General features: G+C 37.5%; 1 protein-coding gene across 1 annotated transcript in view; it reads left to right on the top strand.

Annotated features, from left to right (window-relative positions):
* Positions 1 to 11195, top strand: part of RNF217 (ring finger protein 217) — an 80142-nt gene extending 68947 nt beyond the window's left edge. The window contains exons 5-6 of the mRNA XM_029911054.1: positions 6742 to 6813; positions 9995 to 11195. Of these exons, the coding sequence (XP_029766914.1) occupies positions 6742 to 6813; positions 9995 to 10068 (146 nt within the window). The 3' untranslated portion in view covers positions 10069 to 11195. The remainder of the gene's footprint in view (positions 1 to 6741; positions 6814 to 9994) is intronic.
* Positions 11196 to 16459: the final 5264 nt, after the last annotated feature.

Below are 16459 nucleotides of genomic sequence, written 5' to 3'. Positions count from 1 at the left end.
AATGCTTATCTTAAACAAAAATCTGTTTTTAGAAATAACGAAGTCTGTGCTTTAAAGTGTTTTGAATTTGGTTTTTACCATGCAATCCTGATTTCAATTTTAGTGTTTATATAAAAAGGGAAAGTTTTTTGCAGCAGACTTGGCAGGCTGGCAAACTTGCTGTTTAGAAGCAAATGTTTCAGCTAGGAAAACCTGCACATGTCTCTGATAATAGGCAGACTGTCTATTTAAAAATTATTAAAAGAAATCAGAGAAAGGGGGGGAATACATACAGCTGAAGTGATAGGCAAAATGAGGAAAGGAACAATCTTTCACCCTGTCTTCAACCAGCAGATTTTTTTTAAAGGGATTTTGTCCACTGTTTCTAGGGAAAGCAGTAAGACTAAGCCTCTGGTGTCCAAAAAAAAATTAGCAGAATTTCATCTCTACCCTGTGTAGCCTTCGTTCGGCTGAGTTGTAGAAAACAGGATGATCAGACTAAGGCCTGCTCTACACCTAAAACTTAGGTTGACCTCGCTATGTCATGTAGGGGTGTAGTTAAGCTGACCCTAAGCCTCAGTATAGACGTTGCTAGGTCAGTGGAAGAATTCCTTCATTGACCTAGCTTCCACCTCTTAATGAGGTGGATTTACTACAGCAATGGAAAACCCCCTTCCATTGCTGTAGCAAGTGTCTACACAGCTGTGCTACCGTGATGTCTCAGCAGCTGTAGTGCTTGTAGCGTAGATGTAGCCTAACTTGGGTTTATTATGGCAGGGATTGTGAATCCCGTTGGTCACTGAAAACAGGGGGGAAAAATACACAGCTCGTTTACATTTATAAAAGCATCATCTGACTCCAATTAAGTGCGTTAAATGGTAAATCATGTGCTGCATTACTGATTACATGCTACATAGCAGGGCAAAACAACAACCATAAAACAGATTCCGTTATAACAACTGAAGCTTTTATATCAGAAATAACTGTTTAAAAGCTTACTCTAGTTCTAAGATTTAGAAATAGTATGTTTTTACGCTTGTTTATTCTATCTTCTACTCCCCCCTTCCTTCTCAAGACTGAGTGCCTGATTCAGCAGGATATATACACAATTTATGCTCTGCAGAAACCGGCATATGTCCCCAGTGTTCAGTCTTTGTTAGACATCTGCATGCAGATGCCAGGCTTATTTATTACTGGCCTGATAATAAGGCCTCATATATGTATTTGATTTTTTTAAATCCAGATGGGAACTGAGACTAGTATTTGCGGACTAGCTAGATCTGCCGGTATTTGTGTTTATGTATATTCTCAATACAGATACTGGAGTGACTCCATAGTTAGTGTGTATTGAAATTCGTGCATAAATGGACAAAACACTCCGTTTCACGTTAGTGGTTGAATTCAATATCCAAATAACTCAGGAGAACACTAGCTTTTTTAAAAGTTTTTTTTAGTGTAATTTTAATAACACATGTAGAGTAAAAGATTTCTTGGAAGGAGTAAACAGAGGATCTGCAGTGTTTTGAGGTGGATTTGGAGTACCACTTCTCACCCTGAAGAAAAATATCATGAAATATACCAAAATAACATGAAAAGGTACAGTAAAACCTCAGTGTTACAAACACCAGAGTTACGAACTGCCAGCCAACCACACACCTCATTTGAAACTGGATGTACACAATCAGGCAGCAGAGATCAAAAAACTCCCCCAAAAAACAAACAAGTACTGTGCTGTACAGTATTGTGTTAAATGTAAATTACTACAAAAATGTTTTAAAAAAGGATTTGACAAGGTAAGGAAACTGTTTCTGTGCTCGTTTCATCTAAATTCAGATGGTCAAAAACAGCATTTTTCTTCTGCATAGTAAAGTTTTAAAGCTGTATTAAGTCTATGTTTGGTTATAAACTTCTGAAAGAACAACCATTATGTTTTGTTCAGAGTTACGAACAACCTCCATTCCCAAGGTGTTCCTAACTCTGAGGTTCTACTGTAGCTGGAATTGCTTGAAGTTATTCTCCTATTGTCAGATAATCTCGTACCGTTAGCTTCCACTTAATTAAGGTGTAGAATTCTAAAAGTTTTTCTTTTTAAGTTTGGTTGTTTACTTAGTCTCCAGTATTTCTCAGCATTTAATGTTTCCTATAATAGCGACTGACAGCATCATGATCCTTGTGCATTAATTGGACTAGATTCTCAGCTGGTGTAAATTGGTAGAGGCTCCACTAAAGGCAATGGATCTACACCAGTTTACACCAGCTGTGTATCTTGCCCAGTGCGTTCTATGTAGAGGCCATACCTATAAAGTGTCATTGGTGCATTCTGTTTACAATGATAAACCAGTTCTTTAGTGGTGGCTATGGTAGACCCCTTTTTAGCAGTGGAATTCATTACAATTTATGCATCATCAAAAAATATTCTGTTGTAGACTCATGTTGTATCTGCTTCTCCTCAGCTTAAAGTGGACGGTGAATATACCAGCTAGTAGTAGAAAATGGACAGTCCTGCACTGGCAGGACAAGGGATTTATTGTCCTACTTAATCTTACAACTGTAAGTTCAGTGACTCTATTAACTGAATTTGAAGGCACAGATGGGCTGATTACAAGCCGTAATCTAGGTATTTCTCTCTGGTGGTGAGAATTCTCCTCCTGCCCTCCTCCCATCACTTAAGTTTCTTGCCCTAATGAGTTCCATTCATTCTGATAAACAGGTGTTCTGTTGCTTTCCCTCACTTTTTTTTAGTGTTCTAATTTAGATATTTCATACATTTTATACAAATAGTTTCTTCAGTTAAACCCCATGAATGGTGATGTGTTAAGCAGTAACTGTTATTTTTTTACTGCTGCCAAGCATGCTAACCAATATCATCTGGAGTGGATTGATTTAAATCACTGATTTTAATTATAATTTAAATCAGCAAATGGGAAACCTTGATTAAAATTGATTTAAATCAAGATTTTTCTGCTTGCTGATTTTAAATAACTGATTTTAATCTTGTTTTGCATTTGTACCTTTGAGTTATTTCCTAAAGAATGGTTGATACTGGTAGGTTGGTAACCAGTGAAATCTTAATTTGCAACTAAATATAGCCTTTGCTACTTTTTGTTAACCAGGAGAATACACTCCATCTATGCACATTTAAAGTACCTATATAGATGTGACAATCTGGATAGTTGAACAGCTGTGTCCTCTCAACACACTGCTTTGCTGTGAGAACAACCACTCCTTGCCTGTTCACATACAGCCTCTAGCATGCAAAATCACTCCCAGCTGAATTATCTGAGTTCTTCTAGCCAGCCACTCCTGAATTACATTGCAGAGTGAAACCAGCACATTCTCAGTCCTAGACTTGTCCCCAGAAATGTGCGTCTTGTACTGCCCAACTCTTTTTCTTTCCGTGCAGTACAAGCTCATAGGAAGTCCATCATTTCATTAATAGAAAATGATATGCACAAACCCTGTTATCTCAGGTTCCAGACCCTTCAATCCAAACACACACTGGTTTAGATAAAACTAGTTTATTAACTACAGAAAGACAGATTTTAAGTGATTACAGGTAATGAGGCATAAAATGGTTACAAAGAAATAAAAGGCAAACGCAAACTAATCCCTAATTTATGAAGCTAAATGAATTCAAAGCAAAGGTTTTTTTTCACCATATGCTTTCACTGGCTGAACTCCTTTAGTCAGGACCACTCCCTTAGTTCACTGATGCGTCCTTTATCTTTCAAACATTGTTGATGCTGTGAGTGGAGATGAGGGGAAAGAGGTGATTTGTGTCCTCTGTTTCTCATTTTTATATCTTTTACTCTTTGAGAATCCTCTCCAGCTGGGGTTCAGGTGACAGCCAGTCTGCTTACGTGGAAACCCCCAGCTGTTCCACTGCCAAAATGTAAATTTCTTACTCACATCCTTCTTCCTGTTAAAGAATGGCTACTCAACCTGGTAATAGTTCACTTGATTATGTTGACACCTGGCTGAGGTTCCGGCTAACGTTTTGTCTCTGAGGAACTGGTTTGGGCTGTTTTCCTAACTTGGAGCATGTCTCAGCAATGTCCTACAGTAAAATCTTATAACTTTACATACAATGTTGCTGCACACATTTTACCAGGACAATAATATTTAGTACATTTTGAGTTTTCAAACAGTACCTCACAATGCACAGTTAATACAAAATTTATCATAGTCTTGTAAAAGTGGTGAACATAAGGGTACAGTCTGTCACAAAAGATTAACGTACATTTATTCAGATTCTTAATTTTTACATTTTTTATTATAAAATGGTGAATGACACATTTCTTTACTAAATTGATTTTTTTTTACTTGTGACTTGTGTTAAACTATATTTGCATGGTAATTGGAATTCAATTATAAATGCACAGACAGCATTTTAATATTTTTATTTAATAAACTACCATAACTATGCTGGTTACAGAATAAGAAAATTTATCAAAATATGTATTAAAGGAATTATTACATGTAGTTACTGAATTGAACTGATTGTTTCTGGTCACCGTCCTTCAAGATTTTAGAACTATTAGATCTCATCCTCTCACAGCTAGTTTTTATTCATAGATTAGAAGAGGGGAAAAAAGCTTTCCTACTTTTTTTTTTCAACTCCCAACTGGTTTCTCACCTTTGAACGAACTAGTTGATTGAACTAAAATGAAGAAAATATTCTCTCTGCACCTGCAGCAGTGGCCACTTGTGCTTTAGCACTACAACAAACTCTGATTCCAGGTGCTTAGCCAGTGATTTCCAAGTTCTACCAGTTCAGTGGTTTGACGTTCTTTGAAACTTCAGTAGCAAACATGCACTGCTTGCGTATTTTTAAATGTAATTATTTTAATAGATTTCATAAGCTTAAGCCTGAGAATAGCTTGTCATAACTTCAAATATTTTAAATATTTTTACTTTTAAAAAATGTACTTAAATAACAAAAATTGATGGTTTTTATCTATATGCTTATCCTTGATTGCCTTGTTTCCTTGTGGTCCCCACCTGTCTATTTGCATCCATCGGCTGTCTCTTGTGTTAGATTGTAAGCTATTTGGGGCAGAGACTGTTGTCTTGTTCTTTGTACAGCACTTAGCACAGTGGCATCCTGGTCCACGGATAGGCGTCTAGGTTTTATGGTAATACAAATAAACTTTTCCAAGTCTTTTCTTTTAATAATGAATCATAATTTGAGAACCCTTCTCTCCCACTCAACACACTCTGTTTTTAAGGCTTTTTGAATTACACAGAAATGTAAAAAGGACCAGTTCAGTTACTGTTGTAAATGTTTGTGAAACATCTTGTTTTCCCTTCAAACTGCTCAAATTAGTGGCTCTGGTTCTGGAGAAGCTTACATCATTGTTCTCTTGAATGATGAAATCATTCCCTAAAACCTAATCTAAGTCCGTCTGTATTTCTGGGGTATCTATTTTTAATTTTCCTCCATTTGAACTACTGGACCATTAATAACAACAAAATCTTGGCATTTACTTCCCGTTTTGCATTTTCAAACAGATGAGACCAGAGCCCCTTTGTGCTACATGCTATACAAACACATGGAGAGAAACTATCCCTGTTTCAAGAGTTCAGTCTGTGTCAGCAAGACAAAGTAGTTGTATTGCATGGATTCTAGTTTAATCCAAATTGGTATCAGTTTGGCAAGATTTTGGCTGCTCAATCCTTCCATGCAGTTCAACAAGCTGTAAACCAGGGGTCGGCAACCTTTCAGAAGTGGTGTGCCGAGTCTTCATTTATTCACTCTGATTTAAGTTTCGCGTGCCCATAATACATTTTAACATTTTTAGAAAGTCTCTTTCTATAAGTCTATAATATATAACTAAACTATTGTTGTATGTAAAGTAAATAAGGTTTTTAAAATGTTTAAGAAGCTTCATTTAAAATTAAATTAAACTGTAGAGCCCCCCGGACTGGTGGCCGGGACCCGGGCAGTGTGAGTGCCATTGAAAATCAGCTTGTGTGCCACAGGTGGCCTACCCCTGCTGTAAACTAAAAAATACAAACCTAAAAAGAACAACCCATAGAGGGTAACTTCTATACTCCTATGGCTTCTGCTCAGCATAACTCTTCTCACCCAGTCTTGTGAGAGCCACAGCATTTCTTTAGGTATTGATTGGAAACAGGCTTAGATGCTCTTAGGGATTGGCCTTGCATCATGAAAGTCAATGGGAGCACTATCATTGCCTTCAAAGGGCAAAGGATCAGACCCTAAATTAGCTAGCTATCAGTTGGTAATGTCTCTTTGAGCTGCTGCTACTGACAGTTAACTGAGATCCCGTTTTTGGAGCTGGGCCTAACTCCATAGATCTCCAGAATGATGGATGCTTTGGTGGGGCATCTTCCTAGGGATGGTAGTGGGGTGGATGTAGTAGGACTCCTAGAGCCTCCCCAGGGGATACCAAAAGTACTGAGCATATATGCCCATCGTTCTGCTCTAATCCTGAAATGTCTTAAAATTAGAACTGGTAATAGATGCAAGCTCACTGTGAAAGCTGAGATACACGAAGGTAGATTGTGGCGTGTGAAAGTGGTTAGAGTGCAGGAAGAGCAGAAGATTGGCTTATCACTAATGGCTTCTCACTGGAGTTGAAGGATATCATTACAAAGGGGAACTCCAGTAAAACTTCCAGAAATCAATTTTATTTCAGAAGTACCTATGAGGTTAGATTATTTCAAGGTGTTTTGGGATAGCCAGGATGATGAAGTAAAATAAATAATTTTAATTTTGTAATGATTTTTGTTTTTCAGCTGGAAAATTACTCATTGCACCCTTAATACTGGTATTGGGACTGGCATTGGGAGCTATAGCTGTTGTAATAGGTAAGAACTCATGCAGTATAATAATGACTATTCTGCTAAAAAAAAGGAATTTCTAAGTCTAAGTAGTCAGTATATCTTGAATCTGATAGTATAATTCAGTTGAAGCTTAGTGATCATACCGAAGGGTTAACACAAAACTGGGAATCGAAGCTGCAGATCTGGGTTCTAATCCTGATTTTGCCACTGACATGACACGTGACCTTGAGCAATTCATTCAGTCTCACAGTAATGCCATTTTTAGAGATGGATAAATGGAGGCAAAATACATACATACCTCACAGGGGTGTTTTTTGTGACTGATGTTTGTAAAGCACTTTGCATCTTAATAATGCTTTCTATATAAGAATCTCAATGCATTATAAATATTTTTTCCTGTACAGGATTGATGCCTACCAGCTATTTAAAAAGAACAAATTATTTTCAGTGAGTCAATACTTCGGGCTTGTCTACACTATAACATTTTGCCACCTGAACTATATGAGTATAGTTACATTAACAAAACCTCTGTTAGTGTGGATGTAGCTATGCCAGTATGAAAGTGCGTATATCAATACATCTTAATCCTGGGTCAGAAAGCAAAATAAGCTATGTACTGATGTAAGGCACCTTTATTCTGGTATAACTGTGGCCATGCCTACACTAGAGGTGCTTTGGTGCTTGGTGTTTTTGTTTTGACTTTTTTTGTGACCTTTCTATGCTTGCAAAAGCCCTAGTGCATTAATACTGACATAAAAATGCTTTTGCCTGTAAAGCTTATTTTGCTCACCAAGCTATACCGGTGAAAGCTCTTTTTCTGCACTAAGAGGGGTTTGTATAGCAATATACTGGTATAGGTATAATGGCAAAACTTCTAAGTGTAAAACTAGGCCTTAGCTATAATCAGATCACTGAGATGATCCTGCAGAGTAATGTGTATGCGGTTTAGAAAAGACATGTTGATTATATATAGTTAAACTCTGAAATTGAAGTAATTATAGCAACGTCTGGTACCAACACTGCTGTAAAAGTAATCTTAATAGGGTAGTTGTAAACCACTCTACACCAGTAATTTCACCATCTGTATTTTGATAGTTCATTATTAAATACTGAGCTAGGAGTAATGACTTCAGTAGGTTTTCTTTATGGTATGATAGAGCTGCAGTCTCTGAAAAGCACATCTTCTCTAACCGGCCCATATGGACTAATCTTTCAGTTTGGATTGAAAAGTACCTCTTTTAACAAACTGTTCTTTTTCACTTAAAAAACACAATCAGGTTTATTAAACAGCTTGCTTTTTACAGAAAGGCTTTAAGATAAACTCAAATCTTGCTTAGGCTAGGATCAAAGGTGTCATATTAGCACACATTTGCTGATGTGAAGATAAGACATGCTGCCTTCAGCACATACTAAACTGGTTGAATTAAATCCGAGAGAGGAACCTGGTCTTTAACTTGACCAATTTAGCATGTTTTAAGGCAAAATATCAGTGTGTTAGAACATGTTGGATAACACAGGCAAACACTACACTTTTAAATCCTAGTCTAGACAAGGCATGAATGAAAATCACTCCAAGTAATATTTGTATTTCCGTAGCACCTTCTCTCTGACCAACCCAAAGTGCTTTATAAATATTGATGAACTACATCCCTTTGAAGACAGAAAGGACTATTTCCCTCATTCTGCTGAAAGGTGTTGCTGTTTCTCCTCCACTTTTCAAATTAATGGTGTCACTGGAAAGCCAGTGAACTGCAGATGTTTCGTACACTCATTGTGTCTTGATGCAGACAGCTGGTGATCTAGAGACCATACTTTTTCACTAGGGAAAATGAAAACATTATATTTTAAACTTAATTAAACTTAATTAACCAGGAAGCAAATCAATAAGTTTTCTGTTAAAATATCCCTCCACCTAATGTTCAGGAAAGTGAAGTTACTAATAGAGGAAGACATGTAATACTTGAAATCTACATTCCATCAAAAAAAGGCAGGGACCGGGGGGAAAAAACAGCTGTAGGCAGAGGGTAAAAACTAATTGATTTTTTTACTAAGCCAATACAAACAGTCTAATATCTGTGCAAAGCACCTTGTATTTAGCTGTGACGCTTGGAGTACCTTTCCTAGACCTGAAGAAGAGCTCTGTGGAGCTTGAAAATCTCTCTCTCACCAACAGAAGTTGGCCCAATAAGATATTACCTCACACAACTTGTCTCTCTAATATCCTAGGACCAACACGGCTATAGGAACACTGCATACAACCACTTAGTATAACATAAATCACAATATCCTTGTGGCCCAAGACATTACTTTCATGTTACATGGTAGTTCAGGTTATATCACCCATGCAAGGTTTTCTATAGTCAGAAATTGGGATTCTGGAAAGTGAGCAAATAGAAAAGAAAATTGAACTGAAAGTAAGTAACGAGTGTAACTTAGTGTCGGGGGTTTTAGATTTACATTTGTATGAAAACTGATTTATTAACTTAGTTGTGAATTTAAAAGTGTGTAAGTTTAAAATATTCTCTTTAAATCTCTGATGGAATTCTCATGTCTTGTATAATCGACACTACGGAATAGACATTTATTTTTGTTCCTGAGAGACAGGGGCATTAGCAGGAATTGTATCATGTAAATTACAAAATAAACACTGTGTTTTATCATAAAGCCAGTAGTTATGCAAGTAAATTAAAAGTAAACCATAAATTGAATGGCATCCTTCTTTTATACCCACAGGATCTTTATGCCAGATAAAATCAGAGGGTTAAGGTTTCTTTGAATAAATCTGAAAGTATTTTAGAAACCTTCCTGATAATTTATAATTTCACAGCAAAAAAAATTAATGTGGAGTTAAGATTGCCAGGGCTCAACAGTTCTGTACTATTTGTGTCCTTTGAGGTATTGTGAAAGTTTAAACTATGCAATTTCTGAAGTATAATATAAGTTTTAAACCCAAAATTAATGAAAGATAGAGAAAGGTTAGTGTAGTTACCAAAAAGAGACTATTTCAGTTCAGTATTTGCCGTGCTAGTCTAAATGTCTTAACCATTTAAAGTTTCACAGGAATTTGTGGAGCAATATTTGGATACTGGGTTGTGTGTGTGTGTGTGTGTGTGTGTCAGTAGATGCGCACACATTGAGGAATTACAATTTACTATTTATAACGATATACTATTTTCTTTTAATTTTGTGTGTTGTTTTTTGACAGGTTTATTTGTGTTTCCTATCTATTGCCTTTGTAAAAAGCAGAGGAAAAGGTCACGGACAGGTATGCCCTGGTAAGAATGGACCTTACTCATCTGAACTGAGCTGGTCATGTAAGGGCTACACAAAAATTGTGCGACAGAGCAATATAGTACTGGTTAACAGCTTTGAAGCCACAGTCTTGGAAAAAGAATGGGAACTTTCTGCCATATTCCCTCCACACAGTACACTACTGCTGACCAGAATGCCTCCTACTCTGGTGCACTCCAAACAAGATGGGCCCCCTAACTGCTGCTTTTTAAATGTGTTTTTTATTTTAATTTTAACGGTTTAGGTCTAAGTTTCTTTCGTAGACAATCAAAGTCTGTATTGTAGCCACAACTCTACTGATTGTCCTGTGAAGAAAGCATTTAATTGGTAACATGTTTTCCATTTAGCTTCTGTATAGGCCTTTCAGAGGAAATGCCTAAAGGTGTTTGAACTTTTACTGTACACTGAATAGCCTAGTCTGGTTTTAGAGTCTAATTCTGTAAATATTTTTCATCACACAGTGTTCTGTCTAACATACCAATATCTAAAATCAGATGCTGGAAGATGATGGCTGGTTATATTGTCTGCCGATTTTACCAGCGGATTAGGGAGTTTAATCACCTATGTGGCAGAGGTTGCCACTGCCAAAATATCAGTGCCTCAAAGGGAAGTAAGGAGTAAAATTATTGGAACCAAGTCGATATTTGTTGTAGTATTTAAATTGTTAGGAATATAAGCAATGATTTTGGGGAGACTAATTCTGTAGGACAGTAGAGCATTTCAGTCCCTCCCAGCAAAAAAGAAATATTTGTCTTAGCTAATGAAACAAATATTACTGGCCCTTTCTGTCTTCAGGCACTCACTGAAAGTGAGATGGGGAAATGGGTAGGAGAGTCTGTTTTCATGGTGGAGCTAGAACTAACTTGTATCTTCAGTTGTATTTTGGCACATACACTACAAACTACCTACAGTATGAAGATTCAATCTATGAAATATTATTTACCCAAACAGCACACGTTTATGTTGTTAAGTAGACTGCTCAATTCCTAAAAGACTCAATGTCTCATGGGTGGGGGCAGGCACAGAGTGGAGGCAAGGAGTTAGAAACAATCCTACAAGTATTCCATACTTTGTTTTCTCTTCCTTGGTTTTGGTGATGTACGGTGACAACAGTATTTTTATTTTAAGACAGAGGTGGGCAAACTACGGCCCGCGGGCCCCACCTGCCTGGCCCCTCAGCTCCTGCCCCGGGAGGCTAGCCTCCCGGCCCCTCCCCTGCGGTTCCCCCTCACCCGCAGCCTCAGCTTGCTCTGGCGCAATGCTCTAGGCGGCGCTGCGAGCTCCTGGGGCAGCGCAGCACAGCTGCAAAGCCCGGCCTGACCCAGTGCTCTGTGCTGCGTGGTTGCGTAGCTGGCTCCAGCCAGGTGGCGCGACTCTCCTGTCCTGGCATTCTGGGCAGTGCAGTTGTAGTGCCGCCAGCCACTGGTGCTCCAGGCAGCGTGGTAAGGGGGCAGGGAGCCGGAGGGGGGTTGGATAGAGGGCAGGGGAGTTCGGAGTGGTGGTCAGGGGGCAGGGGTGTGGATAGGAGTCGGGGCAGTCAGAGGGCGGGGAATGGGGGCAAGGGTACCGGGGGGCAGTCAGGAATGAGGGGGGGTTGGATGAGGTGGCGGGGGGCAGTCGGGGCAGGGGTTCTGGGTGCTGTCAGGGGACAGGGAATAGGGGCAGCGTCCCGGGGGGGAGGCATCAGGGGGCAAGAAGCAGGAGGGGTCGGATAGGGGGTGGGGCCAGGCCATGCCTGGCTGTTTGGGGAGGCACAGCCTCCACTAACTGGCCCTCCATACAATTTTGGAAACCTGATGCGGCCCTCAGGCCAAAAAGTTTGCCCGCCCCTGTTTTAAGAGCTCGGCTAGTCCTGCTGTTTATTCCTAACTTAAAATCATATTATTCTGACTGACTTCTTTTTCACAGTCCATTGCAATCAGAACAATGTAATTAAAAGTTAGGAATAAGTTACTAGAAATAAAAAAGAAAAAAATCCCACTATCTTGCTATCATGCAAATATCACTAAAGTTTTTATTTTAAAAATGTTAGGAAGAAGAAGAAGAAATGAAAATGTATATGTAACTAGAATATCGAAACATTAAAGGAGGAGGAGGAAATTAAAAGATCAGTTTTTTTCCATAAAGTGTCAGTTGGCCTTTAAGAAACAAAAGGAATAAGTTTGCTTAAAATGGCCATATTAACTGATCACATCTAACCAGGTATTTATATATGCTGTGATTTTATTTAGTCTCCTTGAAAGCCTGTAAGGTATTGTAAATTGCACCCAAATACAGCATACAATTGTGAGTATATATTTTGCACTGATATCCTAAAAAAAATCAAAACAAAACCTGAAACATAAATATAACAGTAGCAGTAGAGTGTACTTCAACTTCAAAGCCTCAGTGGAAGAAATTGTAGTGGATTTTGTTTACCTGGCAATACAAATGTCAGCTTACAATAGTTGGCTAGTGTTTGCTTATTACAGGCATTAGCCAGCTTGCTTTTTTTCTTACCAAAACACTGTGTACAAGTATATAATAGTAGCCAAGATAGTTACAACAGCACCTCTCAGTTCATCTTCCATTTCAGTTTAAAGGTATGCTGACCCTGCAATTGTGGAAATAGGACCTTTTCTAAGAGTTTCATATTAAAAACTGAGGCAATTACCTAATTTCAAAGTATAGTATTTCCAATTAAAATACATATATTATATAGCTTTAAAACCGTATCTGCTATGATACATCTGTCCCTTATTTTGGTTGTACCTGAAAGTTGTCAGCTGCCTTGAAACTAGTCTGTTTTAAGACAGTCCGTTTTTTGAGGTCATACATATCAGTTGTTTTTGGATTACTCAGGGATTTTTATTCCTTTTTTTTTTTTTTTTTTTTTTTTTTTTTTTTTTTTTTTTTTTTTTTGAAAGTCAAATAACTTTCTGGGGATACATTTGTATTATTTAGAAAAGTTTCAGACCTTAGAGATGTATAGAGAGTTTTGGTGTTTGCAGTGCAGTCTATAAAACAGTGTCAAATCAACTATTTCATTTAAGAATATCTTAGTACTTGAGATTTTCTGTAGTTGGTTACACAGTGGAATGATTCAATTATTCTTCCTGGTTCTTTATAAATGTTTGAAATAGTCTTACAATGTGTAACCTATTTTTGTAGCTTTTTCAGTATGGGAGGTTTGAGGTAATAACCTCAGATTTTCTTATGGGAATGCAAGTAAGATCTTAAGATAAGAGAATGGAATGAATAGGATGCATTTCCACATTAGTGCCATCAGTGTGGGTAGGGTAATAGATCCAGTCACTTTTTATTATAATCCAAAAAATATTTGTAAACACAAAAAGCATGCCATTAAGGTTAAAAAAATACAAAATAGCATCTCTCAATTCCTACAATACTGTGTCATCTGGGGCGTTAATTTAATCAAGGTAGACAAAATCAAATGGAAATTATTTTCCATTTTGTTTGTACATATAACAAAATTAGGCAAGTTTGACCTAATGAATTTATAAAGATGAGAGTATGCTTATCTTTTGTATGCTCTCTCTCCAAAAGAATGATAGGAACAATTGATTGTGCTTTCTTGTATGAAAGGAGAGAGATTCAGTCCTGGATTGCTTGCTTACTTTGTAGTTCTTTTCTTCACTTTTCTTAAATAAAAATACCTTAAAAATTTGAACACTATATTAAAAAAGACTATTTTATATTCCAGTTGTTTAAATATGTAAACACATAAATTGACACCTATTCAAATGTGAATACTTAAGTTTAACTATTTTTGTTGATAAAATTTTGACTTCTAAACAGTCTTTTAATTTCCTGGGAAATAAATTTAATATTTGATTTGAAAGTAAAAGTCAGTATTTTCTAAATTATTTCTGATACACACAAACTACACCAAAATTTCTGGAATAGAATTTATTTAGCTACTATGATTTGGAAATTGATCAATGGTTTTTCATTCATCCTCTTACAAAATATTTCTATTTGTAAATTTATATAGAATAAAACCTACATTACACCACTCTTTACTAGACAACAGTTCTGCTCCACCTTTATCAGTAAACCACTTCCATTAAAACACTAAGTTGTTTGCCATTTGAATGATTCTTAAGACAGGTTTCACGTTACTGTATGCTGGACCCACGGATTCAGTAGGCACTAGGAAGTAGCTACAGTAGACAGTAAAAGGTTGTTTTTCATTTGAGGAGCTCTTTCACACCAAAAGACACATTCAGATTGAGATTCTATAGGGTAATTGGGGAGGGGCAGGCCAGTTGAGGACATGATTGCTGCCCACTGTAGAGATTCCTGTACAAAGATAATACAGCCTTAGTCTGAATTACTTTTCTACAGCCACCTCTCTGCAATTGGAAGCCTCCCTTAAAAGTAGGCCCCAACATCTGCTGCCATCTGTATAAGCCCTATAATAGTGGCTCCAACTGTGTAACCTGGTAAAACCAAGTTGGGCAGAGGTCTAGGACTTCAGTGTAGAGGGCTCTGGCCTCCTGTTGATCTTCTTGAATCTGTGATTTTTGGATGCCAGTTTTGTTGCTTTTCCATGGAGAGGAACAACCTACCACCCACAAGACATCTCAAAGACTTCCTCATTCTTTGTCCCCTCGCAGATTGTCCTATCAGAGGAGGAAATCTGGCCCTGTGTACTTAAATTGTAACTTTAAGGTACTTATCTTCAAGGTAGTAGCCCTCCTGTGTGAAATAACATTTGAGGGCAAAAACTCAGGAGTTGTTAGCCCAGTATATAGTTATTACAGAGTTATCAGAGCCCCCTGAAATTATTAATATTATATTGAAAAGTATCCTCTTAATCTTGCACTCTGACTGGCTATTCTGAATATATCTGTTCTGAATGGCTAGTGCCCTAGAACTCTCCATCCATATGTTCACAACAAACACTGCCATCTGCCAATCTATCTAACTCTAGTTTTCCCAATATTTCTCTCTCCCATGCTGCTCTTTGCCCCTTGAGGAAGGCTTAGTCCCCTCCCTTCTTTCACTAAGTGTAATTAAATTGTGTTTAATACAACTAGGTGAGGTTACAGGGTGGGAAGGGGACCAGAAGCGGAGACAACCATATTTATGGCAGGCATGTTATGGAGTTCTAGGTGTGGTAGCCTTTCACAGTGGAGGTATTTGTGTAACTGCAGTGATTATGCAGGGAATTGCATATTGTAAGATTGGAAAATAACTAGTTATTGTGCAAATCCTATTACCTTACCCAATAAGAGTGCAATGAATTACACAACTGACAGGTGGGACTACAGTTATGAGTCAATAACTGTACAGCAATCCTGTCCTCCAGTTGACTATAACACTTCCTTTTCAGTATCACAAATTATATTTACAATGTTTCCAATTTTTATCACTTATTTATAGCACAGTATAGTCATATCTTTAAAATAATTAAAAAGGCACTTTCAAATCACCTCTGTGATCTCCCTTTAGGACAGCAGGGGCTGAGGATCTACCCATAGTTCATTTTTTGAGATACTATATAAATAGGTGTTTATTTCACAGCTCTTGATGACATGATGGTTTTTTTGATTGCATCTGTTCACCTTGCCTTTGGAAGGTTGGACAACATGACGTTTTAATTTTTCTATAATATTAATGTGAGGTGAATATTGCCAATAATACTTGAAAGTATTTGCATTGCCACTATGAATTTTGTTTAGTCAGTGAGCTGTCTGTTTTTCCAAAGAGTCACAGCAGTCGGTGTGACATTAAAAAAAAAGTGCAGGACAGTATATCTGTCTATTGTAGAGGACTGATAATTCTCTGCTTACATCTGTAGTGATGAAATGATTCTTAGAGAGTTTAATAGTTTCTCTTGCCAAGTGTATCTGGGGAAATTGGTTCAAATTCAGTGGCCAAACGGATTACTTTTACAGACTTTGAACTTTTAAATCTTGTGGCATTTCTTTCTGGAGTGGATCTTATACCATTTATAATTCTTGGTCATGGTTATGGCTGTATAGTTCTAAGTTGTGGATGTGAACCATGGGCCATTATAACTTAAATCTATATTAGATCACTTTGAATGTTGCTGATGGGAAGCATCCTAAAGGAGCACTTTGAAAGAGAATTTCATGATTTCTTCATCAGTAGCCGTTTAGTTGCAGTGGGCCAAATTTGCTCGTGGTGTTTGCTGCAGGCACAACTCCATTGGAGTCACTGAAGTTGCATCCATTTTTATGCCAATGGTAAATTTGGCCCACAATGTTTTGACCAAGTTACATGAAGTTATGTTTAAGGATTTTACATCTTCTGTAAGAGCAGAATTTTTCAGAAAGGTGCTCTCCTCTCCACCCTTGTAAGGCATCCCATCTTTTTTCTATCAAAACCTCTTAGCAGTTTCTTCACAGCA

The sequence above is a fragment of the Terrapene carolina genome, unplaced genomic scaffold (assembly GCF_002925995.2).
Source record: "Terrapene carolina triunguis isolate 2854851 unplaced genomic scaffold, T_m_triunguis-2.0 Scaffold85, whole genome shotgun sequence".
Lineage (NCBI taxonomy): Eukaryota > Metazoa > Chordata > Testudines > Emydidae > Terrapene > Terrapene triunguis.
Note: the sequence above shows the minus strand (reverse complement) of the source record. Positions and strands in the feature narration are given on the sequence as shown.